We start from the raw sequence: 26089 nt of genomic DNA, 5'->3' as shown, positions 1-26089 counted from the left end.
ATACAGTGGAGGCAGAGAGGAATAAAAACCCCACCCTTGTTACCAGTGAAGATTGGCTTAGAAGCCACAGCTTTGATGTGTATCAGAGTGGGATTTGTGAAGGTAGACTGCAAAATTAGGCCAATTTACCCACCAACTCACAGATACACGAGGGGACTCCTGAACCTCATAGCATAGAGGCCTAGGCCAGAAGTGGGGCACCATGGCCCTCACATTCATCTCTCAAGAAACTCACTGTCTCCATGGGGAGGTCTGGAGTGTGGAACAAAAGGCCAGATGTATTTAGGGGCAAGTTCCTCCTCATGGAAACAGGAATGGGGAAGAAGTATTTCATACACCACCCAACAAGGAGTAGACCAGTCAGTTCCATGAAGGAGGCAGAGCTGGGAAGAATGGCTGGGCGGCTAGTTGAAAGGGAAAATGTTGAGGTAGGTCGCTGAGCTAACCAGTTCCTTACCTGTAACATAGGATTTGAAAGAACCCACCTCATAGGGTTGTTTCTAGAATTAAAGAAGATAAAAAGTTGGGGCACCTGGGTGGCTCAGTGGTTGAGCATCTGCTTTTGGCTCAGGGCATGATCCTGGGGTCCTGGGATCGTGTCTTGCACTGGGGTCCCCGCAGGGAGCCTGCTTCTCCCTCTGCCTGTGTCTCTGCCTCTCTCTGTGTGTCTCTCATGAATAAATCAACCAATCAATCAATCAGTCTTAAAAAAAAAAAGATAAAATTTCTCCAGGTGGCTATACATATGGGGTCTTGTGTGGTGCAGAATAGGAACTTAGTGATAGTTGAACCTGAATCAGGGAGGAAAAGGAGGTCATGAGGCAATGTCCTGAGGTCCTCCTCTTGGTCCGCCCTGTGTCACAGCAGGTTTGGTGATCACATGAGCCTTTGAGAGTTAGATTGTCCTTTCTTTGGGTTGTCATCTACTGTCTATGGAACTGCTCTTCCCTCCTCTTTTTTCTTTTCTTTGTCCCCTGGTGAGGATGAGGTCAAAGTAGTGTCTTCTGTTAGGAGGTACCTCTAATAGTCTGCAGAAATAGTCTACAGTGAGATTTGTCTGGTTCCACCCACTGCACAGTGTTTCCTGGAAATCCAGGTGCACTGAACTCAGGTTGGTCCATTGGTTTTTCCAGCCAGGCTGGTCTGGATGGGTCATGCAAAGCTCAGAGTTTTGGGGGAGAGGACAGATAATGCTTGCAAAGGTCAAGGCAAACCATTGTATGGACACCACGAGGGGGCCTTCCCCATAGGATATGGCATTCTGTCTTGGTGGTCACTCTCTGGACCCTTCTTTCGAGTTAGCCAAGCTGACCAGTGACTTCCGTGGTGATGCACACGTAGCTGGATTATCCACACCAGCTGCTGGGTGGATCCAGATAATTAATTCCCTTGGGGAACAGAAAAGCTTTGGAACAATTCTCATGAGGGCCACTGATGACCAAGAGATAGGAATCTTAAAGAAATCTTAAAAATCCTGCTTTTAATAGTCTGTATCAGCGGCCAGCAGAGGACAGCCTGCAGGCTAAATCTGGCCTGCTACGTGTTTTTGTGAAAAGAGTTTTACTGGAACACAGACATACCAACTCCTTTATATATTGTCTTGGCCTCCATGGTGCTCCAACGGCAGAGCTGAATAGTTTGCCAGAAAGATGGAATGACCTACAAAGTCTAAAGTATTTATTATCTGGACCTTTACCAAAAAAGTTCGCTGACCCTCGAGATGTGTGTCCATATGATAGGCATTTGGATAAATAAATGCTGGTCTGTCAATGGATAGGATGTTTCAGAACGAGGGTCTTAACCCTAAATAAAACCATAAACTTTGAAAATATGCACAAAATGCTCTGTGTAGACGTGTGGGCATCTTTTTGGGAAAGAGCACCGTTGGCTTCCATTATCCATTTCACAAATATTTAAATTTAAATTCCACAAATATTAAGTACCTCCTCTGTGCTTGGCACTGTAGACACAATTGCGAGCAAGATGAACTCAGGCCCTCACGGTGCTCACAGACCCAGCAGGTGGTAGACATGCGCACAGACAGTTAAGCAAGTGGATCCATGAGAAAATAGCTAAATATCATGGAGGCCAGGCTGCAGAGGAAACTCTGCCCCCCTCACCCCTGCACACCACCATGTGCATGTTCTTTCTTTTTTCTTTTTTTTCTTTTTTAATTTTATTTACTTATTCATGAGACACACACAGAGAGAGGCAGAGACACAGGCAGAGGGAGAAGCAGGCTCCCTGCGGGGAGCCCCATGCATGACTGGATTCCAGGACCCCGGGATCACGCCCTGAGCTGAAGGCAGATGCTCAACCACTGAGCCACCCAGGTGCTTTCTAACATAGCATTTAAATTGAGCCTGAAGAAGGAAAGGCTCAGAAACCACCCCGAAGATAACATTTATATCACGGAAGTCTCAGAACAATAAATATTGACCCTCACAAGTTCAACAACCAACATTTAGCCAATTGTAAAGTGCCCGTTTATAATTCCTGCCCGGCTAGCTTTTATTACTCTCTGCCCCAAAGCTCACTGGAGACCTGGAAGGTAACTGGTTGTGTTGGACTTTGAAATGATTAGGACAATCAACCTATCTCTTCTTCTTTTTTTTCTTTTTTAAAAATTTTATTTTTTCATGAGAGACACAGAGAGAGAGAGGCAGAGACACAGGCAGAGGGAGAAGCAGGCTCCATGCAGGGAGCCTGACGTGGGACTTGATTCCGGGTCTTCAGGATCATGCCCTGGGCTGAAGGCAGGCGCCAAACCACTGAGCCACCCAGGGATCCCAACCCCTCTCTTCTTCTAATAAGAAACAAGTCTTGAGTGTATATTCTTGGTTCTCTGCTGGGCTACTGGAAATCCTACACTATTCCCCACCTTACCTCTAGCAGGTCGTGGAAATTTGGTTGAGAGCCAGTATGTGGGAGAACGTATTATGATCTGGAGTATATTCGCACTTGACTGCTACGTGAAGTCACATTTCAGAACTGCAGGATCCACCTAAATATGTGTGTCTCATCTCTACGGATACAGTATAAATATAAAGAGGATTGTCAGGATTTTTATGAAGATGGTCCTCTCTGGGCAGTGAAGGATTTTTTAGTTCAGTTTCCTTCTGCCCGCATCAGTATTTTCTGCATTTCCTATAACGTATGGGGAGTTCCTGTATTGTCAGAGAATATTTTAATACATTTAAAGGGGGGAAATACTGCTTTTCATTTTAGGGTACAAAGAGCAGTCGATTCTGGGCAAATGAGTTTGCTCCTCACGTACTGAATGTTCTCATTTTATGAACAGTTCAAACGTGCCATCCCCTGAAGCTCATCTTGGGGAGTTTCTTGCACTGGAAATAGCCTCTCTCGCTCCTACTCACCCTGGATGAGTGATCATGGAGGTCAGCTGTGGCAGAGCTTAGACTCGGCGCTGGAAGGAGCCCTGAAGTTTACCTAGTGAGCTCATTTACCATTGGAAGAAGCTAAGACCTTTAGAGGTTGGGACTTGTGTAAGGTTATATACAGAAAACTGGGGATAGAGTTGACCAGAGAATGCTATGCCATGGTTTAATTCATTTAATTGTGGCTTTCTAAAGAGAGCAGGAAGCTTGGTGCCAATTTCATATAGACCAGTGTATCAAAGACATGGGTGTCCAAGGATGTGGATAAGGCTCCCCTGTGGTAGTCTCCCCTACTCATTCCTTCCCTCTCTCCCTCCTTCTCCCCCTCCAGTGGCTTAGCTTCTGAACTCCTTGACTATGTTTGGGAATCTCCCTTCCTCCAATTTTGGGAGTCTTGGTGGAAGACAGAGCCTATCTCTCAGGATAGAAGTCGGGCTTCCAGCCTCTCTTGCAGCTAGAGCTGACCTTGGCTTGGCCAGTCGGTTGGGTCTGATAGCAAAGACATTCTGGCAGGACTGACTGGAATTCAGTGCCAGGGACCTAAGCTGGGGCATTTGATGGCCAGCACTAAGGACAGAAGTGCTGCCACAGGGGTATGTGGTGGCATTTTGGTGGAGCAGGAGTCCTGGTCTCCCTTAGCTCTGTTGGGGTGCCAGGGTGGATACTGTGGCCTTCTGCGGTTGGTTCCATGAGTCCCCCTCCTCCTATACTTCTGGTTAATTGACATGGCTTCTGTTGCCCTTCACTGAGGCCTGTGCCTGATAGACTCTCCCTGTTGAACATGGACGTGGACTTAAATTCTCCCTAGCATCCAGATAAAGTCTTGGCTCTCTGACCTTCTTGTAATAAAGACAACAAACCATAAATCCTCAGACTTATGCTTATCTTTTCCTTTCCATGTTGTTATCTCCCATGATTACCCTGCATGCCAGGGTCAACTGTTTGTATCCTGAAAAGAAAGAAAGTCCCTCAAACCAGAAATGTTTGTGCAATGTGAGTCTCACGGGAACTTTGATTCGCACTGTGTTTTCCATTCAGTTGCATGGCCTGTGGCAAGAGGAAGATTTTGTTTCCTCTAGTAGTTTGTGGACTATAGTGCTCTTAGCCCTGGCACATGTGTGCTGTCTTGGATATAGCAGCTGACAGCATTCCTTGTTAGGGTCAGGTTTGGTTCCTGGTGACTAAATCCTACGACAAGAGAGGAAGTTGGAGATATAAAAAGACGGAGGATTTATATAGACACAGATTCTGTGTAGACCCTGCATAGACCCTATGGGACCCTATGGAGGTGCTGCATAGATCATGCATAGACCCCACAGAGACCCTTCTAGACCCTGCATGGACCCTACAGAGACCCTGCATAGACTCTACAGAGACCCTATACAGACCCTGCATAGACCCCACAGAGACCCTGCATAGACCCTACATAGGCCCTGTATAGACTCAACATAGTCCCCACAGAGACATTGCATTGACCCTGCATAGACCCTACAGGGACCAACAGAGACCCTGCATAGACCCTAATAGACTTTACATAGACCCTGCATAAACCCGACAGAGACCCTGCAATGACCCTACAGGGACTCCACAGAGACCCAGGGAAGATGAGAAGGTACCTTGATTTTAGGGAATTAATTTTTCTCTCAATTCTTTGGCTGGTGGTTGTCTTTCCTTATGACAATGGACCATATCCTGTCAAAAATAGGATTGTCATTTGTTAAGGAGATGAAGCTTTCTATCAAGACAATATGATGACTTTTCACCTTCTAGTCTTAAATTCCTTTGCCTTCCCCACTGTTTGGCAGAGTCATATGTATTCTTAGGTCCGCAGATAGAACTAAGGATCCAGTCTATCCCTGTGTATTACCTCGATACATCTAACTGGGCAGTAATATTTGGAGTGACGTAAATATAGAGAGTGAGGAAGTATACCTGGATTAAGTAGTACTTATGCGATCTAAACCATTAATTTTCAAAATTCAATCTATATCAGAATCACCTTGGGGGTGAGGGTGAGAGAGGGCACATGGCAGATTCCCGGGCCCCCCTCCCACAGGTTCTGATCAAGGAGCTCCAGGATGGGCTCCAGGAGTTGGTGTTTTATAATCTCCCACCGTGACCCAGTGATGGATGGTCTTTCCTCCGACTTGGAGATACAGTGGTCTAGGGTAGTAATCTTCATCCTCAGAATTAGAGAGGATGATATAACAGCATTACCTCAAAGGGGGAAAGTAAGCCCAACAACTATTAGGTTAATATTGGCTGTTGGACATGAGCCCTGAAATGGGTGCTCTTCTCCTGGACGCCTCCTCCCTGATTTGATAAGTGACAACCATTCAGTGAAGTGTGTGGCTCCCATCTTTCTGTGGTCGGCTGAGAGTCCTTTGCAAAGCTCTGATGAGCACTGGTGTTCTCCAGAATGCCCTGATGACCATGCTGGGACTTTTTTTTTTTTTTTGCAGCAAATGTCTTTCTCTGGTGACTCCCCCAAAGCTATCATGATCTCTTTCCCACGGGGGCATTTGTGCTAAGCACACACATGATGCAGGGTGGGCTGAAAGCCAGAGAGAGGGCTCTGGAGCCCACTTGGGATTTATTTTTAGACCACAGTCAATTTACCAGGAATGAGTTCATGTTGATTAATGGGTTGGTTGTGCCTTCAAAGCAGAAGCGCTGACCTGGTAGGTGGATGTTTTAATCTTATTAGAGATTTTGGCTCCCTTGACCAAGAGTAGAAATTATTCCCTTTTAGATATTTGGAACAAGCCATGTTTTAGTGAGTGGTTTGCTTAATAGATGAGAAATCTTTTCGCTAAGAGTGAACCCATCTCTTCTTCTGATGTACATTTAATTTTTACCAATTACACAGATCTGTTTGTGTCTGTGTTGTCGCCAAGCAGTAGCTTGCTTAATTGTAAGCTTCGTAGGCGAGGCGTGGATTACTTTCAGTGCCCGGGAACGATGGACTGAAAAGACAAGATAATCAAACCAGCCACCTGACCCAGGCAGCATTTATCCCTCTGATAACTGTGTGGCTCGGGATCTTTAGAATGTAACTAGAATAGCTGTCTCCATTTATCAGAGATTGTAAATAAGTTTTGCATCATATTTCTTAAACTCCAGATGCTTCTCTGCTCAGAGATTAGTAACTGAGCCTAATAAACGCTTCAGTTATCTTTCCATGAGCTTTCCTTCATCTCCATTAGAATCTTTTCCTGCCCTGGATTACACCCTACCCGTGCAATGCCTCCTTGGACAGTTTTGCACTCAGCGTGTGGCTGCTTCCAGAGTAGAGTGTGGTCAGTTTGTACAGCCTCATATAGAATGTTTGCAGAACTGCAGTGTTGCTCACAAGAATCCCGGGGTCGTTAGATAGAAAGAAGATGAGGGAAGTAAGAGAAGCTCTCACATACCCTGCTTTAGAAAAAAGTGGTGTTTCATTTTGAGAGAAAAGTAGCTTTCAGGACCATACAAGCTAAGAGCAGAAACGAAGGAAATGACCTCCCCGCACCCCCCCCTTTTTTTTTATAGGCACTATGCTGTCTTGAGAAATGATAGAGGAACTTTTAAAAATGCAGACTAGAGGGGTGCCTGGGTGGCTCAGTGGGTTAAGCAGCCAGTTCTTGGTTTCGGCTCAGGTCATGATCTAAGGGTTGTGGGATCAAGCCCTGCATCAGGCTTAGGGAGTCTGCTTAGAGGATTCTCTCTCTCTCCCTTTCCTTCTGCACTTTCCCCTGTTCATGCTTGCATTATCTCTCTCTCTCTCTCTCTCTCTCTCTCTATCATTTAAAAAACAAATCTTAAGAAAAAAAAATGGAGGCTAGAGCCCCAAGTTGGCCAGGTGGATATATCAGTCTGGCGTGCGAAAACACCTGCTGCTCTCATTGGCCGTCGACAAGCAGAAGTGGATCACAGGAAAATAACTCATGTCTGTAAGGAATTAACTAATCATGTATCATTAAAAAGGCCTTGTTTGGACTTAAGACCTTTCACAAAAGAGGAAAGAAATATGCCTAAAATCCTTAAAAATGTTCAACCTCACCTGTAGCCAAAGAAATACAAACTAAGGGAAATGTCATTTCCTTTGTAAGAGAGTATATTTATTTTTAAATGAGAAATACCCATGCCGACGAAGAAATGCTGTGATGATAACTTGTAAACTCTACTCACTGGAGCGTAAATGGCATGGCCTTTCTGGAAATTAATTAGCCAAATGTATCACAGCCCTCTGATCAACACTTCCACTTCTGGGAATTTTGTTCAAATTCCTGATTGTTTATACAGGTGAAAGATTTTGCAGTGATATTTATAGAAATAAAATTAGAAATAGCCTAAATGCCCAACAGTATGGGAATGCAAATAATAATTTGTATTGCTTGAAATGCCTGTAAGAGTTTTCAATCACAGGGGAGAAATGCTTATGTTATATTTAGTGAGCACAAAAAGCAGTCTCCAGTTGTATCATATGATATCTCCGTTACGTAAAACCATATGAAAAAGCATGGAAGGGGGCGCCTGGGTGGCTCACCCGGTAAAACATCTATCTGCCTTCCGCTCAGGTCATGATCCTGGGGTCCTGGGATCAAGTCCCTACTCCGAGGGGCGCCTGCTTCTCCCTCTCCCTCTCCCTCTTCCTGCCACTCCCCCTGCTTGTGCTCTCTCTCTGTCAAATACATAAATAAATCTTTTAAAAAAACATGGAAAACAATGCACCAAACTCATATATATATATATATATATATATATATATATATATATATAGTGATGCGATCACGTGTGATTTAAATTTTCTTCTGTTTATTTTTAGGGTTTCCAAGGTTGCCTTGACATGCAATCATATTTGTAGTCAGAATGAGGTTACTGGCAAGAGTATGGTATTTGGAGCACCTGCCCATGGTGAGGTGGGTCTAATGGCTGGCCAGCCCTGCCTTGACTACTGAAGCCCATCAAACTTCTTAAATGGGCAACAGGGGGAGGGGCTGAGGCAGAAGGAGAAGCAAACTCACTGCTGAGGAGGGACTCCGATTTGGGGCTTGATCCCAGGACCCTGGGATCGTGACTTGATCTGAAGGCAGATGCTTAAAAGACTAAGCCACCCATTTAAATGAATGGCATACTGCTGGCTTTATGCAGGGACTTCACATTCGCGGCATATATGCTGGCGTTTCCAAGGGCTTCTGGAGAATCTAAGGACACTCGTGGATGAGTAGCCTTATGGGGGCTCAGGAAAGCTAGGGAACTTCTCCCAGGGGCATCATCTTGGCTATCCTATTTCCATCAAAAGAGAGACCAGGGATCCCTGGGTGGCGCAGCGGTTTGGCGCCTGCCTTTGGCCCAGGGCGAGATCCTAGAGACCTGGGATCGAATCCCACATCGGGCTCCCGGTGCATGGAGCCTGCTTCTCCCTCTGCCTGTGTCTGTGCCTCTCTCTCTGTGACTATCATAAATAAATAAAAATTAAAAAAAAAAAAAAAAAGAGAGACCATGTTCCATCGCAAGCCTCCAGCACCCAAACCTTCCCAGTTCCTCACAGCTGAGTCATGTCTCAAGTGCCCAATGGGTTCTAAAGATGGCATTTGAGGCAAAAACAAATGTTGAAGAGTCAAGATTAACCCCTTGAACATCCTTTTTCTCCCTTAAACCACCAAGACTTGCCCCTCCCCCAGAACATCAAAAGCCAAGCATTAAATTTGCTTTACCATTGCAACAAACACCGCTCTCTTTCTGGGAACTCGAAGCCTAAATCACTTTGAAAAAATAGTGGAGAGGAGAAAGAGGGAGATGGATACATGAAGAGGATTTTCATGGTTATCTTCAAAGGCATATCCCTGCATTTGCCATTTGTAAAATGCACCTGCCGTACAGCTCCACCTCAGCTCAATGTTAGCTAACCAGTTGTTGGCCACGTGCAAGATTCAACGATCATTGCACTAAGATTCCCTGTCTGTGATAGGAACCCTTCCTCACATGCTGGGGTGTTTCCTGGGATAGGTCAGCCCTATGCTTCCATGGTATATATAAATCATGAAGCCATAAAACAGTGAGCGCCTGCGGTCAAGAAGTTACTTTCCCTGGGCCGGTGCCCATTCTGGGCAGGAGGGAGCAGAAGGAGTTTGCCCCCGTGTGGCAAGACGGGGGCACTGCCTCTTTTAGCATCTGGGTAAGAGTGGCCATTCAAACTTGCATAGAAAGAGATGGTTTTGCAAACGATGGGCTCAGAACTAAGCAAAATTCCCTCAAGGCTTTAAACACTAGAGTCACAGAGGCTGAGATATGTAGGAAATATTTCTAGTTTTAAGTGAAAGAAGTAGAATATGAAACTGTACGTTAAGATGTGTAATCAATAGGAATCGCTGACATGAACTGTGCTTTTTATGTGCCAGGCACTGTGCCAAGCACTTTACCCACATTTTAGTTCTCATAGAAACCTTACTAAGAAGTTATGAGTATTAAACCCATTTTAACACAAAAGCACTGAGACACAGAGACAGCATCCCCCTGAAGCCTTATGGCTAATGATTGACAGAGCCACAATCCTATGGTTGGCAGATCCCTGATCCCATGGTTGACAGAGCCACATCCTGTGGTTGGCAGAGCCATGATTTCATGGTTAACAGAGCCACATCCTGTGGTTGGCAGAGCCCTGATCCCATGGTTGATAGAGCCATATCCTGTGGTTGACAGAGCCACATCCTGTGGTTGGCAGAGCCCTGATCTCATGGTTAACAGAGCCACATCCTATGGTTGGCAGAGCCCTGATCCCATGGTTGACAGAGCCATATCCTGTGGTTGACAGAGCCACTTCCTGTGGTTGGCAGAGCCCTGATCTCATGGTTGACAGAGCCACATCCTGTGGTTGGCAGAGCCCTGATCTCATGGTTAACAGAGCCACATCCCATGGCAGGCAGTGCAATCCTCCATCTATTCTCTTCACCATTTGCACTGACTGCAAATATGCAAAACATGAATGTGCATGAACTGGACAAGGGGTAGGAACAAATGACAGCCAGTGTGGTGAGGATATTGGGGACGTTTTCTTTAATCCAGTTACGTCTACCACTTTATAAAAGTATGGATGAGTGTGGATAGGTTTAGAAATAGTCATAGCCTTTAGTTCTGGATGTCTTTGAGCTGAAAGGTCATCTGTCAAGACTGGGAGAACCACCTGGCTCCTTCTTAAATTTTCAGACTGTCAGGAAGGGCCTCCATGGTCCTTGACTCCTCTATGTGCCACGGTTGATGCTAACCCATGTCGAGTCATTATTTCATGTTCACATTCGGCATTAATTACGTAAAGGAAGTCATGCTAATCCCAGAAATGATTAAAGAAACAGAACCAGATTCTTCACAAGCACTGTCACACTCGTGACAATAATTGAATTTCTTCCCGCAAATCAGTGATTCTCTGGGAAACCAGAAGAAAGAAAAAATATAGTTAAATTCTCCCCTCTCCCTGCTTTTGATCTTGTTTGTGCATGTATAGTACATCGTAAATATGTATCACTGACTACTCTTCATTTTGTGTTTTGTAAATGGAGTTTAGAAAGAAGACACTTCTCCAGAGGTTTGAAGTTTTCTGTGCTCAGCAGAGGAGGATTTGCCCATTTGTGCTAATCCAACCAAATCATTTCCATTGATGTCTTGGGGATGTTTTTAAAGCTCTCACGGCTGGTGATCTGTTAATTAGTGTTGCCGCATTCACTGGGGGCTGAGGTTCCTTCATTGGGCCCTATTAGATTTGGCCGGTTACATCATCAGACGAACAGCAAACATCCTGTGTCCCTGCAGGGACCAGGCCCATGGGTTATGAAAACAAGGGTTAATGTAGCGTTTGTCTTGCATGATGTTCTTGGTCTGAGGTCCTTGAAGCCAGAAGGATTCAAAAATTTTTTCAAAGTCGTAATTTTTTTAAAAAGATTTTATTTATTTATTCATGAGAGATACAGAAAGAGAGGCAGAGACACAGGCAGAGGGAGAAGCAGGTTCCATTCAGGGAGCCCGATGTGGGACTCAATCCTAAGACTCCAGGACCACACCCTGAACCAAAGGCATCTAGATGCTCAACCACTGAGAAACCCAGGTGCCCCGTATTGTTTTCTTTTCTTTTTCTTTTTCTTTTCTTTTTTTTTTTTTTTTTTTTCTGGAGAGAGGATCATAGCTTCCACCTTACTTTCAAAAGCAGTTGCTGACTCAAAATGGTTTATTTAGAGTCACTGATCTAGAGATGTCAGCACTTTTTGCTTCACCGGAGAGAAGGTCAAACCCTGAAGGGGACAGGGCCTCCCCAAGGCAACAGGGTTCACGATGGTAGCCTAGATTGTGCCCGCCAGACCAGGGGTGGCTTTGCTCTATGATACGATGTGTTGGGATGAGAATCACACGCATGATTGTGTGAATGTGTCACATAAGTTCACCCTGTGATTCAGCGGGAAGAGGGAGCCTCCGATGGGTCTGTTTGTTCCCCTCCGGTCCTTCTCAAATGCAGCAGTGCTGTGCCTCCCCAGGAAAGATGAAACTGGGGGACAACCAGCTGGCCCCAGCAGTGGGTCCCTTCTTTGTGTAGATTCTTAGATGCTGGAGCCTAAATTAAAAAAAAAAAAAAAAAAAAAAACTCCTTTGATAATGGGGAGCTTTGAAGTCTTTTCTTCTACTTTCCTGAAAGAATTGTAAACCCCGTGTTCCTTGCTTGATGTTAATAACTATTTTCTACTTACAGCTGCTTTACACTTGGAAATAGTAGAGCTATTATTATGAAACACTGTTTCCGTGCATCCTTTTCAGGTTGTCTATGAATGGTAATGACTGTGGACAGGAGATTTCCACTGGGCCTTTCCCACCTCTGGGGTCATGGGATGCAAGCTCATGAGACCCTCTCTGCACCCTGAACATTTCCAAGCTAAACATCTGGGATTTCAAGCCCCCAAATATCATGGCAGTGACTACTCTCACCACCCTTCAGATCACCGTGGCAGATCACCGCTCTACCCCTCTGCCCCCTAGTCAACACCAGGACCTTGGTTAAGAGGTCTCTTCTAGAGTCAAAGACCTGGCTTGGCTCCTGAATCCATCTAGGACAGGTGATGTGGGGCTGGGACCAGTTATCTCCACCTCTCAGCTCTTTAAGCTCCTCCTTTTTGGGGCCTTCGGAAGGATTGAGGAAAAGTTCTTAGTACCAGGGCTTAGTTGGATGTCACTGATGCCATTTTGCGTTTCTGAACCGACATGGGCTGTTCCATCTCTAAATGTCCTTCCTCTTTGCCAACTCTTGCTTTGAGTGTCCAGACCTTTCCCCTCTCAACACATCTCACAGGTTCTTGTCACTCTGGCACACCCCATCGCCCCCTCCCGGGCTTGGCAGTTGCCTCCACGAGGTGGTCATCCTTTGCCCACAGCGCTGGTGTTCTACTCTTGGTGTGCAGTGGTTGGACCTGCCTTGCCAGGAGAGGTGAGAAGATTCATTGCTCAGGAGGCATCCGTAGTCTCTGTAGTGATTTATTTGGACTAATTTTCCTCGTTGCAGGCTCATTAGAGGCTGTTACCAAATGGTGGCTTATTTGCTTTCAACAAGCATGTCAGGTGTTCACCGCCCCCCTCCTGTGCCCATGTCCCACTAGGGGAGGCACCAACAGCAGCTTTCACACGCTGGGGCCCCAAGGCGGAATGTGCAGCTCTACTTCCATTAACAGCTCTTTCTGCTTCTCGATCGTTCCTATTAAACACTAGTATGCCGCCGGAATTCCCTAATGGTGCCCCCATCTCCGTTGCTCACTGTGCATTATTTGCAGGAGATTCAGAGTCCAATCCTTCTGTGACCCTGACAAAATTCAGAGATTGTCGGAGAGTCTACATTTCTGCCCTTAGATTGAAAGGAATTATTCATATCATCCCTGTCTCTTCTCTTTTAAATTGTAAAATCCCAAAGGGAAGAGTGGCCTCCCCACCCCCGACCCCATCAACTCCCACTGGAGAGCTAGGTCAGGTCTGTGCGCTCAAAGGAAGCCCAAGGAATTGGTGGTGTTTTCCGACTGGCCCAGGAAGAAGGCGAGCACCCTCCGCCACCCCATGCCTTAGTTCCTGGGTGTCGCTCGGGCCTGCTTTGCTTGCGCTTTTATGGATTCGAGGTCCCAGATGTGTACTTCAGTTTTCTGACCAGCCTCTGCAGTCTGAGTCATCGAGTATTGTCAGCTTAAAAGGTGTAAAAAAACTTCCCCCCGTGGGTGTCGAGAAACACGTGTGCAAACGTGCACGACGGCTGTGTGATATGTGGGGTGCCAGGTGAACAATCCCGTGCTTATGTGTGTCCACACACACGAACACACTTGGTGTGGAGACTGCACAAGGAGTGTTTAGCTTCATCCTGTGCAAATAGTGTCTGGGAGGAATCGCCTTGCAGCTGAGACATCAGTGTCCCCAGAGGCCAGTTATGGGAGCTGTGGCCTCTGACACTTGGGGGCAGCTGTCATTCCTGCATTTGGGGGGATCCGTAGGAGGTGCCTCCTCTCTCTGGGGACTGAGATTCAGCTGTCATGAGAGAGAACAGGTTGGGATCTGGGGCAGCCTGAGTCAGCCTGCCCTTTGGCACTTGCTTCCTCTTCACGCTTACCTGTTGGATTTGAGTGAACAAAGACAAAATGATTTTCAAAAGAAGTGGTTTTTTTTTGGTTTGTTTGTTTTTGCTTTTTTTTTTTTTTTTCCCTGTCTTGGAAATATAAAGTAGTGTTCACTTTGACGGGTTCATCTTAAAAGGGCAAAAAAGACCGGATCAAGTTTGCATAGGGAGAGACTGGTCTTGCTTTTTTTTTTTTTAAAAGGTTTTATTTATTTATTCATGAGAGACACACAGAGAGAGGCAGAGACACAGGCAGAGGGAGAAGCAGGCTCCCTGCGTGGAGCCCAATGTGGGACTCGATCCCAGGACCCCGGGATCATGCCCTGAGCTGAAGGCAGGCGCTCAACCACTGAGCCACCCAGATGTCCCGAGAGACTGGTCTTTAACCAAAGCATCTGAGAGGGTGAGCACCCCTACCTTGCCTTTCGCCAAAGAAGTAAGGAGAGGCACCTCCAGAGGCCCCTGGTCAGGGCCAGCAGGGTCCTTACAGTTGCCTGTTGTTTCTTAATTTGACTTTGGGAAAAAATTTTCTGCAACTTCCAGCTTAGAGATGAGAATTCTTCTGCTAGTGGAAAATGTATGGAGAAGGGAAGCAGAACCGCCACAGTTCAGCAACTGTGTCTCCCGACACAGCAGAGCATCTGTCAAGCTTCTGCTGTTTCCCACAGCCAGGGGAGCCACATTGTTTATTTTCCAAACCAGGGCACTTTGAGAGTGAAAAGGGACACGCGTAATCCCCCCAGGATGGTGGACCCGAACTGGGATGAATGGGTGCCTTACTCAGGATGGGGATCCTAAAAACACATTCATGTGTCCTGTCTGTGACCTCTGAGTTATGACTTGCGGATTCTTATACTCACTCGTGGTGGAGAGACTTTCCTTTCCATTCGTGCCACCTCATTTCTGCAATTTGCTCAAGACTCTGCTCTTCCAGGAAGCCACCATTGCATCCCATGCTGAGCATCACCACAGTCTGGGTGCTTGGCCTCAGACCCAGGCGATTTGCCTCCGTTAGGAATGAGCAAATGACCCAGGAGAAGACCGTGGGTAGTTGGCATAACCTGGGCTTATGAAACGACACCCTTCAAATATATCCTCCAAGGGGAAGGTTTGCAAGGAGGGTTGCCTGGTTAGCCAGTTAACTCATGAAATCATGGCTGGGTACCTTAGTCAGCCTGTGAGGGTCAGAATGTCCTGTGACACCCAGGCTGCCATTTGTCCATCTGTCTGTGTGTCTATCTGGGTGGTACACCTGCTTCCGTCTATCACCCATCAATGCTTCCTTGTGCCCTTCCTGCGTGGAACGTCAGGCTGCTGGTATATGACCTTTTGGATTGAGCATCCACACTTGAATCACCGGGCCTGTCCCCACTCCAGTACCCACCCCCATCCCCGGGGAAGGAATCTGATTGGCTGGGCCTGGCATATGGATGGGTCCCCATGAGGCGGCTTGACCAGGAGAGCGGGGTCACCCACGATGTGTGACAGCCACCACTGTCCACACCTGCGCACTTAGTAGCAGCTAAGTGCTTGCCTGCGGCCTCTCATTTAATCCTTACACTCCCCTATGGGATAGGTACCGTCATTATCCCATTTTATGACTCAGGAAACTAGGGCACAGAGAGGGTAAACAGCTTGTTGGGCACCACACAGCTGATAAGTGGACGAGTCAGGAGTGAGCCCAGCTGCCGGGCTCCGGAACCTGAGCTCCTAACCACTCCTCAGTGTCGCTTCTCCTTGGTAAGCATTGCTAGGGTGCCCCCACTTTCATCTTTTTTTTTTTTTTTAATCCTTTCTGGTCCCTGTACATTGGGCACTGAACACTGTTCAGGGAGTGTTTGCCGAATGAATGAGTAAGCAAAGGAAGGGAGGGAGGAGGAGAGGAACAGAAGGTCCATTAGGAAGGTAGGAAGCAGACCAGTTCCCGGGGCGGGGGGCGGGGGAGCTTCTTCTGCTGCTACCTGCCCAAGGACCAGGGTGCACAGTTTCAAAGTACTCTCCCTGTCCCTCTCTCTCTTTGCTCAGACAAGAGCGAGAACGGCGAGGCCTATCAGAGGAAGAAGACTGTGGCCGCCAGCCTTCCCGAGGGCCCTGCAGTCCCCGAGCCTCCGCGGGGGACCCCGATGCAACCCAACAGCGGCAGCTGGAGGAGGATCGCACTGCTCATCCTGGCCATCACCATCCACAACATTCCAGGTGAGGTCCGGCCACCTGCCTGAGGGGGGAGTCACTCTGTCAGCCTCGCTGCCTGGCTAGAAGAGGGGCACCGACAAACGTGACTTGGGTCCTTTTTGCAGCGGGGAGGCTCAGGGACAGAATGCAAATCTTTCTTGACATCATTTTTAACTCACATCATTGCTGTGGGGCGCACCTCGTATAATAAGTGTGGGATGTCTCTGGTTCTGCTTTAATGCTCTTTTAAAATAGTGAGCTCCGTAGAGTTTGGCACAGGTGGTTGGTTGCCTTACCTGCCTTCTTCCTGCGGAGCACCTGTCTGGAACACCCTTGCCCAGTGGAATCCTTTTTTAGCATGCTGCGGTAGTTTGCTTTGCATCTTTGGATTTATTTTAATTGAACAAAATGTGTTGGCATTCTAACTGAAAAATAGTGTTTCATTTAGAGTAACTAGAAAACACAGATAAGCATAAAAAAGAATAAAGATATTATTTAGAACAACAAATTGAGGGAACCTCAGGAACTCCTTGAGTCACATCTTGGAATTCCAGCTCTGCCACTTACTTGCTAGCATATCTGGACAAGCTGCTCAAGCTCTTTGAGCCTTGTTTTTCCCATCTGTGAAACGGGCATAAAGCTACTACTGAGATAACCAGGACTTTATTGGCAAAATGAATTGCATTTATTTTGATACTTAAATAAGATGCTATAGCACGTGCACGCACACACAGAGACACAGATTTTGGTGCAGTACTTAGGCCACATGAGCATTTGGAAAATGGTAGCGGTTATTAGCATTAATAACACTCATGTCCTTCCTTTCTGCTGTGACTTCCTAGTCTTGAGTTCTTCAGCTATCTGATCCATCATTGTTTGCGCTAGAACTTGAGTTTTAGGAATAACCTCCCTTGAGGGAGTGTCCCTGGGTGATATATGATCCGAGCCCTTTGCATATCATAGTGCCAGCTCGTCACCCTGTTTCAGGGCAGTGACTCAACCAGAGAAAGCTTGCTAGAGGCATGTTCTTCTCTTCGAAGCTCGTGTAGATGTTGCTCCACTACCCTCCGGTTTCAATATTGTGGGAACGAAGGCCATGGCCAAACCCAATTTATTCCTCCTTGGGTAGCTGGATATTCTTCTACTTATGCAATGAAGATTTTTTTTTTTTGGCTGGGGGAGGGGGTCATTATTAAGGAATGAAAATTTTGATATGTTATAGATTCCAATATATACTCAATCTGTCTAGAACACTATGTTTCCAATCAGTTTTTTTTTTCTAAAGATTTTGTTCACTTACTTATTTGAGAGCGAGAGAGCAAGCATGTGCATGAGCAGGAGAAGGAGTAGAGATAGAGAGACAAGCAGACTCCACACTGGGTGTGGAGCCCGACATGGGGCTTGATTCTAGGACCCCAGGATCATGACCTGAGCCGAAATCAAGAGCCAGCTGCCCAACCAACTGAGCCACCCTGGCCCTCTGTTTCCAGTCAATTTTAAAGCTCAGGTCTTCCGCTCGATGGGAAGCTCTGTCCTTATTATTTCTATCCTGGTCTTAGGAATTTCTATCATCTGATTGTGTAGGCTGGTTTGCTCCCCAATTTTTCTTCAGCATATTTCTCTCATTTCCCTCTTGGCTCTTTCCTTTTGGGCCATGGGAAAACTCCTTGGTGTTTCTATAGCTTGCTGTTCAGTATTCCTTGAAGTCTTATGTGGGACCCCAATGCACAAAGGTGACCAAAACGGCTTTGCCCTGGCAGGTGGTTCTGGCCACAGTCAGCCTCAGAATCTTAGCAAGCTTGGAAGACCAAGGGCTTGGCAGAGGGCAGTTTGAAAAACCTCCATAGTCACCTTCAACCTGTGGAAATGCTCATCAGTAGAGAAGAGAAGGTTCTTATCTTTTCAGTTGTAATAGTAGCTTTCTTTCTGCCACTCAAGGCTCCTTCTCTGAGCAGTTGAGAATGAATAAAGATGTGTCCAGTGGGTCGACAGTCAAATAAGACAACTATACTGGTTCAAGGTGTCCCGTGGGGATTCCCTGTCTCCCTGAAGAATGCAAAAGTGCTCTTAAACCCAGATTTCATTGCACTGGGCTTTGAAAAGCCGGGAATATGCTTTCCTCTGGTGGAGGTCTTCCTATCTCTCACCTGCCACTGCCCTTCTGTGTTCCCGTGTGCTCAGCTGGGACTCTTTCCTGGCTCATTCTGACAGAAGGTTGGGGAGGGTCAGAGTTCACATCTTTCAATGTTTATTGACCTCAGGGAGAGCTCAGATTAGGACCGGAAACAAAAGTGTTAGTAGGAAGGTGTATGGGATGATTTGATGATTCCCAATCAGCACAGATTCAAAGGTTACTTTTGGCTTGACAATAGACTTTCTTCTGGATTGTTGGCTTTCCCAAGTTCATGGTCACCCCATGTCCCTATTATGGTGAATGTGGAAGCGTCTTTTGAAATGAGGATTGAGTGGCCCATAGGAACCCCAACTGAGTCGGCTTCATCAGAAGCCCAGTGTAACGGCCCGTGACCTGGCTTGTCTGGATTCGAGAAGTTCAAAGGGAAATTTCTTCCCTAGTCTTGCCTTTTTAAAAAATTAATTGCATTTTAATAATGAGTTGTAGGTACTTGAGTTATATCAGTCATAAAACAGACCAAGATCCCTGGCCTCCTATCCTTAACATTATAGCAGGGCAGAAAGACAACATAATAGTAACAATTGGCTTGTATGTTATGTTCAAGGGGGTTGGTGCTATAAAAAAAGGACACGTCCAGCAGGGCTGATGAGATCCAAGTTGTTACAGAAAGGAATTATAATTTTAAAGAGTGGCCAGGGGGGTCTCACTGAGACCTAGCATTGGAGTCAGACAACCAGTTCTCTGGGGCAGAGTGAATGTTCCAGGCAGAGGGAGCAGCCAATGCAAGGGCCCTGAGGCAGGAGCATGTCTGGACCTATGAGGAGGAGCCAGGAGTCCCGTGTGGCCGGAGCAGGGTGAGTGGGAGGGAAAGGCACAAAGTGAGGACAGAGGGGTCAGCCCTGCTCCAGGTGGAACTCAGACGCATTGTAAGGACTTTCCTTCTTACTCTGAGAGATGGGCCCACCCCAGGGATTTGAACACAGAAGCATATGATTCTCTCTAGGTGCTGAATTCAGACTGGACCCAGGAGGGGTGTGGGCGGCCACCGGGAAATTGGGCAGAGGCCACTCTAGGAATGCGGTCTGTGAACAGGGGCAGCTCAGACCAGAGTGGGGGATTGTGAGACAAAGATGGGAACCAGGGAGGACCCCGGGGTTTCAGGGCTGACTGGCTGCGAGCATGGAGTTGCCACCCACTGGGATGGGAAGGACCCCGAGGGGGCAGGTTTTAGAAGGGCATCTCAAGAACCCAGTTTTGCACTGGGAGGCTTGGTTGTTGGCAGACATCCAAGTGGAGGTGCTGATTAGGCAGCTGGGTGTACAGATTCGGAGTGGGGAGCAGAGTCTGGGCTGCAGAGAGAAGTCTGGACCAGATGTGAATCACTGATTGGCACAGTTGTCGTCGAAAGCCCCAGCACAGGATGACATCACCAGGGTCTCCCTGCAAGTAGCCGAGTCTCCCAAGGCCCCGGTGGGGCCCATCCCCGGAGCCCCGGGCTGCTAACTCCAGTCAAGAGCACTTCGCTCACCGATAGTTACGGGCAGCAGCTTCCTGCCCTTTGATGGGAAGGGTATCAAGAGCTGGTCTGTCACCAGTTTGCCTTTGAAGGGATTTTTTTTTTTAACATTATCCTTTATGGTTTATTAAAAGTTTAACTAGAGCTTTGACGTTCACCGAGACTCTGGGTTTTAAGATAGACTGTTCACAATGACTAAAAGGATAATTGATTTTTTTTTTTTTGAAGTTTCTTGTCTTTGCTAGTTCAGTTTTACATGTCCTGGGGATATTTTGTTATTTATTTATTTACTTTTAATGTGAAAGTGAAAAGGAGAGCTTGTTAGCAAGTGTCCCATCCTCCAGAGGTTTCCGGCACGCGAGGACACACAGGTCCGCATGCACACACACCCAGAGCGCTGGGTTAACATTTAATAGGCGTGTGCAAGGACGGATGTGCTCTTAAACTTCTGTGGCTCACAGTTGTCCTTATGAATGTGGGAAGAGCTGGGGGGCCCCCTAACACACATCCTACGGGCAGCTCTGGGTATGCACAGGCCCCACGAAGACCATCCGCAGCCCCAGAGCAGAGAAGAAATCCCGTGTTCAAGAAACAAACACACAGTCATGTAAGCAGTTTAAATGTTTTAGGAAGAAACCATCATGACTGATGAAGACCATCAGACGTGAGCCCCTCCGGCTGGTGGGGTAGACACAGCATCTCCACAGACGGAGATGCCGCTCCTCTGTATGCCACATCCCTTCTCTGGCTTGGCCTGTGTGCATTGGCGACAGGTTGGGGTGCACGAGTCCTTCGGAAAACGATCTCCTGAGGAAGTGACATGTTATCTGGGAAAGCAACTCCGGAGCCTTTTGATCATTGTCTCTTAGAGCGATTTTCATGCAACATCGTGCAGGCTCAAGGGCTCTGAGCCTTCCAGAGGTTCCTGGGCCTTCAGAAAACAATCTTCCTCTCTGCGTCTGAGTGGAATTAAAAATCAACTAGCAATCGAGTCCCTACTAATCTCTTTTCATGAGTGGCTTATGGTCTTGACAGTGCTCTATCGCATGGCTTTGTATGCCAGAAAGTTAAATTTAGAGCTTAAAAGGGATATTCCAGAGGTTATCGCCTTCAAACACTACTCTATTGGGTGATTCAGGGTGTGTGTGTATGCGTGCACGCATGTGTTAAATTATCACTGTGATTCCTTTCAGCCCTGGCATTGGATGATTCTGTGAAAAATAATACAGATAGTACAATATTCTTTTCATGTGTCTAACAGTGTTAATCATCCCTTCCTTTGTGACTCCATGCTTCATCCTGTGTCTGCTTCTGTTGTGATCCTATCACTCTGAATGGGGATTATTCAAATAGGTTCCCCCCTGCCCTCCCCCGCCCATCCATAGGTGGAGCTTCTTGCCAGAAGCTCCATGCCATCTTCCTTTTAGGATCTCACATTACATATTGAAGCTGAAAATCTATTCGAGCATGTGGAATAACCGGTGCACTTGGTATCTAGCCTCCATCCTAGGAGGAGGGGGTATCATTCGAGAGCCAGGGGTCCCAGTTCCCCTTCTCTTTTGGCCAACCAGGCTGGCGAAGGGATGGCATTCAACTCTTGAGGGCCTCCTGGACAGGGAAAGCTTTCCTTTGTATTTGAACTGATTTATAAATCCGTAGAAGAGATGAGCTGAGTCACAGGCTTTTTATTTTCCTCTCATTAGAGTCAAGAGTCAAGTTCACTTCGCTGGTTGTTGCTGTGACATAGAGCGAGCTAGGGTCGCTGCCTGTGTCTGCAGAACAGCACAGTAGTTGATTTTAATTATTTGGCTTGTCTTCCTTGACGGTTCCTATTAGGCTCCATTTCATGGCTTTACATGAGATGCTTGGAGTTTTAATCAGAAGGGCTTTTTTTCTCCCTCGAGGAACAACACCTCACAAATTTACACACTGAGATATTAACAGTGGTTGGGTATTCCCGGGGTTGTGGATGACTTTTATGTTCTTCATGTTCTTGTGAGATTTACCAGCTTACCTATAGTGAATGACTCATAGGACAAAAATGGGTCTTGGAAGGAGAACCTCCAATCACCTAACCACCGCAACATCCCTAATCCCCAAAACACACAAAAAAGGGTAAAAGTAACAGTTATTCCTTTATGCCTGAGATGATCTTGGTAGGGTTGTTTAATGACAGGTTGGAAACAAAACGAAGGATTGTATTCACTTGCTGCTGTAACAAATGATCACAAACGCAGTGGCTTAAAACAACCCAAACCTATTCTTTTACTGGTCTGGAGGCCAGAAGTCTCACATCAGTTTTATTTAACTAACATCACAGCGCTGGCAGGGCCGTGCTCCCTCTCTCAGGGAGGAGTCTGCTCTTGCCTCTTCCAGCTTCTGGAGGCAGATGTCCCTCTGGCCTCGTGGCCACACCTAAGTCCAGTCTTTGCCTCCATGGTCACATTGCTTTTTCTTCTGTGTCTAATCTCTTTATTTCTCCCCCCCCCCCTTTTTTAAAGTTTTATTTATTTATTTATTTGAAAGAGAGAGAGCAAGAGCACGAACAGGGGGTGGGGCAGAGGAAGAGAGACAGAGAAGCCAACCATCCAGGACAGTCCTCCCTGCAGAGTCTCCTTTGTCATGAAAGGTGGCATTCACAGGTCCCAGGGCTTCTGGGTGGCACATGCCTGGACATTCACTTTACCCTTGTGTGGGCTCCACGTGCTGCAAGAGCAGCTTCAGAGGGGCAGCACTGAGGCCTTGCAGGAAGGAGCCAAGAGCTAGAAAGAACAGCTTTCCGACTCTTCATGTTTCTGGGACAAAATGCGGACAGAAAATTCTGTCATGAGGGTCCTTTCCAGGGAAATCACCAAAGCAACAGCCTCTCCTTCACATTGTTCTGCTCCCAGAAACTATAGAGGAGTGTTTTGCGCAGCCAGAGACCCAGGCTCAGGTAATGAGTAAGCTGAGCACTCAAGGCCACAACTCGTTGGCGGTAACAAAGGCCACTGCTCACGCTAGAGGCTGCCACTTACTGGGGCCTTTGTAAGCGTCCTCCGTCTGGGAGGGAGATACTTGTACCCCCGTTTTGCATTTTAGAAACCGAGACCCAGGGAGGCCAAAGAGGGTGCTCCAGGTTGAGAGCGGGCCCAGGAAGAGCCGGACTCATGCTCCGTCCCTCCTGTGCTTCTAGCTTGCCTTTGGCTTTGGTGAGCCAGGCTTCCTTCCTCCAGGTGGATCACAACATTTTTTTCAGAGCCAGTCACAGAGAAGTTCAGGAAATGCTTCTCATTTTTTGAAGCTTGCCACATTAAATGTTAATGTGTGCAGCACCACCACACTGGCGTGTTGGTGTGATGCGCACTTCAGATGCCGCAGCTCAGTTCAGCAAGGAGGTTTTGGTGGGGGCAACGTGAATCACCTCTGTGGGTGCTTGGCAGACGCGTGTAGCACGGGCACCCACGCGGCTCCCACGCACCTGGCGCCGCCACCACCACCACCTCCACCGAGTGAGGACCGCCCGGGACCCAAGCAGATCGTCAGCTCTTCAATATATCAAGGAGGGTGATGAGGGGAAAGGGGACAAGCCCAGGACTGAAAATCAGAAAGGCCAGGGTGCAGATCCTCGAGCCACCAGATGCTTTACTAGGTGGGTGACCTTACGTAAGCCTCTGGGAGTTTCAGTTTTCCTGGCTGTAAAGTGGAGATAATATCCATCTTGTGGTTCGGTGTTAAGTGAGATGACAGTGCCGGCCACCAACAGAGTCACTCACCATGTCCTCTGCTGTGACGTGTGCATCACGGGGGCTAGAACATGATAGGACCTGAAAGATATTAACTCTCTCATACCACATTCACTCACCTTGCCCTTTCTCCCTCCTGCTTTGCCTTCCCTTTGCTCTGATCCTGAAAGATGGCTTGGTAATGGCCTTGGTGGTCTCCCAATGGAACATCTCCAACCACTTTAATTTCTAGCTCCAGCAGGTTACATTTGAAGAGACTTCTCATTTACCCCAGGAGTCAGAAAACACTGTAATATTCTCCTCTAATTATCTGTGTCTCAGTGGGAAGCCTGACATTATAATTAGCTCAGGCTCCTGTCTGGGATGACATTTTGCTCAGCATATTGCGTTCCTGGGTGTGTACTGTAGCAGAAGCTGGTAGCATGCTCCCCACTTATGTGATAGGGTTTGAGCATGAGAACTGGCACAAACACCCCGAAGGTGAAATTGTTAGCTCTGGGATTCCTGCAGGATTTCCACCCGCCTCCCACCTCCAAAAAAGCAATGGGGTGACACTCAGATTCACTGCCAACCCCTGCCACAGGCTATATAGACCCATGCCGTTTCCCTACCGACTGGCCTTCAGATCATGTGAGTTATGTGCTAAAGCTGCACGAAGACTGGGGTTAAAATCAAGACTCATTTCCACATTGACTAGATTATGTCATCCTCCCACCTATTATGTAAATTAAAGGAAAGAGTTAAGGCAAGAGAAATTGAACATATTTTTGTATTAAGACTCAAAGTTTCCGGTAAATTCTAGTCCTCTTTCTACTCTGGCCAGGTGGATATCAGCTAGAAAACACGGTTTTCCTTCCTTTTAGACCTATACTGCCTAATACAGCAGCTAGTAGCCACCAGGACAGACAAACCAGAGGCTGTGGAGTCAGAAAGGCTTAGGACCCAGAGCCACCAAATGCTCTGTTATTTATTTATCAGATTTGAACAAAAGGCGAAATTGAGGTCTTTCTTCATAACCGAGCCCCATGTCAAGTGCTGAGTAGCCATTAGCTAGTGGCTACACGATTGGACAGCACAGATATAAAACAATTCCATCACCACAGAAAATTCCATAGGATGGCACTGCTCTAAACCCTGGACAAAAAAAAAAAAAAAAAAAAAAAAATGCAACTCCACAAATTATTTAGAGCCTACCCAAGCTTGCCTTGGGCTGAGTTCTATTTAGGGGAGGCAACCTGCTTCCCGAGACAGCTGTTCTTGTTAGTATGGGGTGTGTCAAACATATATTACAAATAAAATGCCTTAAATTTCAAAATTTGAAAATAGGTAATCTTAAAAAAAGATTTTATTTATTTATTCATGAGAGACACGGAGAGAGAGAGAGGCAGAGACACAAGCAGAGGGAGAAGCAGGCTCCATGCAGGGAGCCCAATGCAGGACTTGAGCCCAGGAGCCTGGGATCACGCCCTGAGCTAAAGGCAGACGCTCAACCACTGAGCCACCAGGTGTCCCAAAAGTAGTTAATTTTTTATATGAATTAAGGGTAGTACAGAGTCATCCCATGATGGCGTCATCTTGTTCCCATTGGTCCTGACCTGACTTCTTATTTCTGGAATGCGAGACAGCACAGGGGTCGGGGGCAGCTTGTGTGGGGAATCCACAGCGGGCTCATCAGATGTCGGGAGTGGAAAGAGCTGCTCCAAGGATGAGCTTGTCATCCTCTCCCCTGGGTGACACACACCCGTCCCCTGAGCAAGGCAGCACATTGGTTCCTGCCAATTTATCCCTCTTACAGAACAATTTCTCTTGCCTCAAATCGGGTTTCAAAGGAAGGATATTAACTGTCACATGCAAATCACTACAGAATTTGTTATCACCTTTCTTTACTCCCTTTCTTTCTTCCTTTCTTTGGCTGAGGACATGCCCAGTTCACTCCCCAGCGCTCCCAAATAAGATATTTATTGTGGAATGCACTCCCTGAGAAAGCTTTGCCTTCTTTGTGGAAACAATATTCATAATTTATTGTGTTTAACTTTTCTTTTCTCCCTTGGCTGCTAAGAAGCTGCTGAGATAAGAATGAAGTGCATTCTGATGGTCTCATTATCTGAATTCTTCCCTCCTTTTACAACCTATTGTGCTGTACTTTATTCCATTTCAAAAGGAGGGACGTTATTCGTTAATTGGCACGTGCGATTTGATTCTTTTGTCTCCAGTTTTCTTTGTGTCCTGGGCAAATCCCCATACCTGGCCTGAAAAATGCTGTCCTCTGGTTACAGTGGACACTGGGGACCAGGTGAGAGTGATGGAGTCATCTGTTTATAATGTATCTATTGTCTGCTTTCCAGTAGCCATTTTAAAAAAAAAAAAAAAAAAAAAAAAAAGGAGTAAAAAGCAAGTGAAACTAATTTTTTTATTTTATTTTTATTTTTTTTTAAAGATTTTATTTATTTATTCATGATAGACACAGAGAGAGAGGCAGAGACACAGGCAGAGGGAGAAGGAGGCTCCATGCAGGGAGCCTGATGTGGGATTTGA

At 46.7% G+C, this 26089-nt stretch overlaps 1 protein-coding gene across 15 annotated transcripts in view; it reads left to right on the top strand.

Moving 5' to 3' along the window:
- SLC39A11 (solute carrier family 39 member 11) overlaps window positions 1-26089 on the top strand; it is a 404898-nt gene that overhangs the window by 250788 nt on the left and 128021 nt on the right. For all 15 annotated transcript variants that reach the window (XR_013354911.1, XR_013354910.1, XM_077854073.1 and 12 more), the window contains one exon: window positions 16033-16203. Coding sequence is in view for 13 of the 15 variants with exons in the window: in XM_077854073.1 (XP_077710199.1) it covers window positions 16033-16203 (171 nt within the window). In the remaining 2 variants the exon portion in view is untranslated. The remainder of the gene's footprint in view (window positions 1-16032; window positions 16204-26089) is intronic.

This window comes from Canis aureus, chromosome 16, assembly GCF_053574225.1.
Source record: "Canis aureus isolate CA01 chromosome 16, VMU_Caureus_v.1.0, whole genome shotgun sequence".
NCBI lineage: Eukaryota > Metazoa > Chordata > Mammalia > Carnivora > Canidae > Canis > Canis aureus.
Note: the sequence above shows the minus strand (reverse complement) of the source record. Positions and strands in the feature narration are given on the sequence as shown.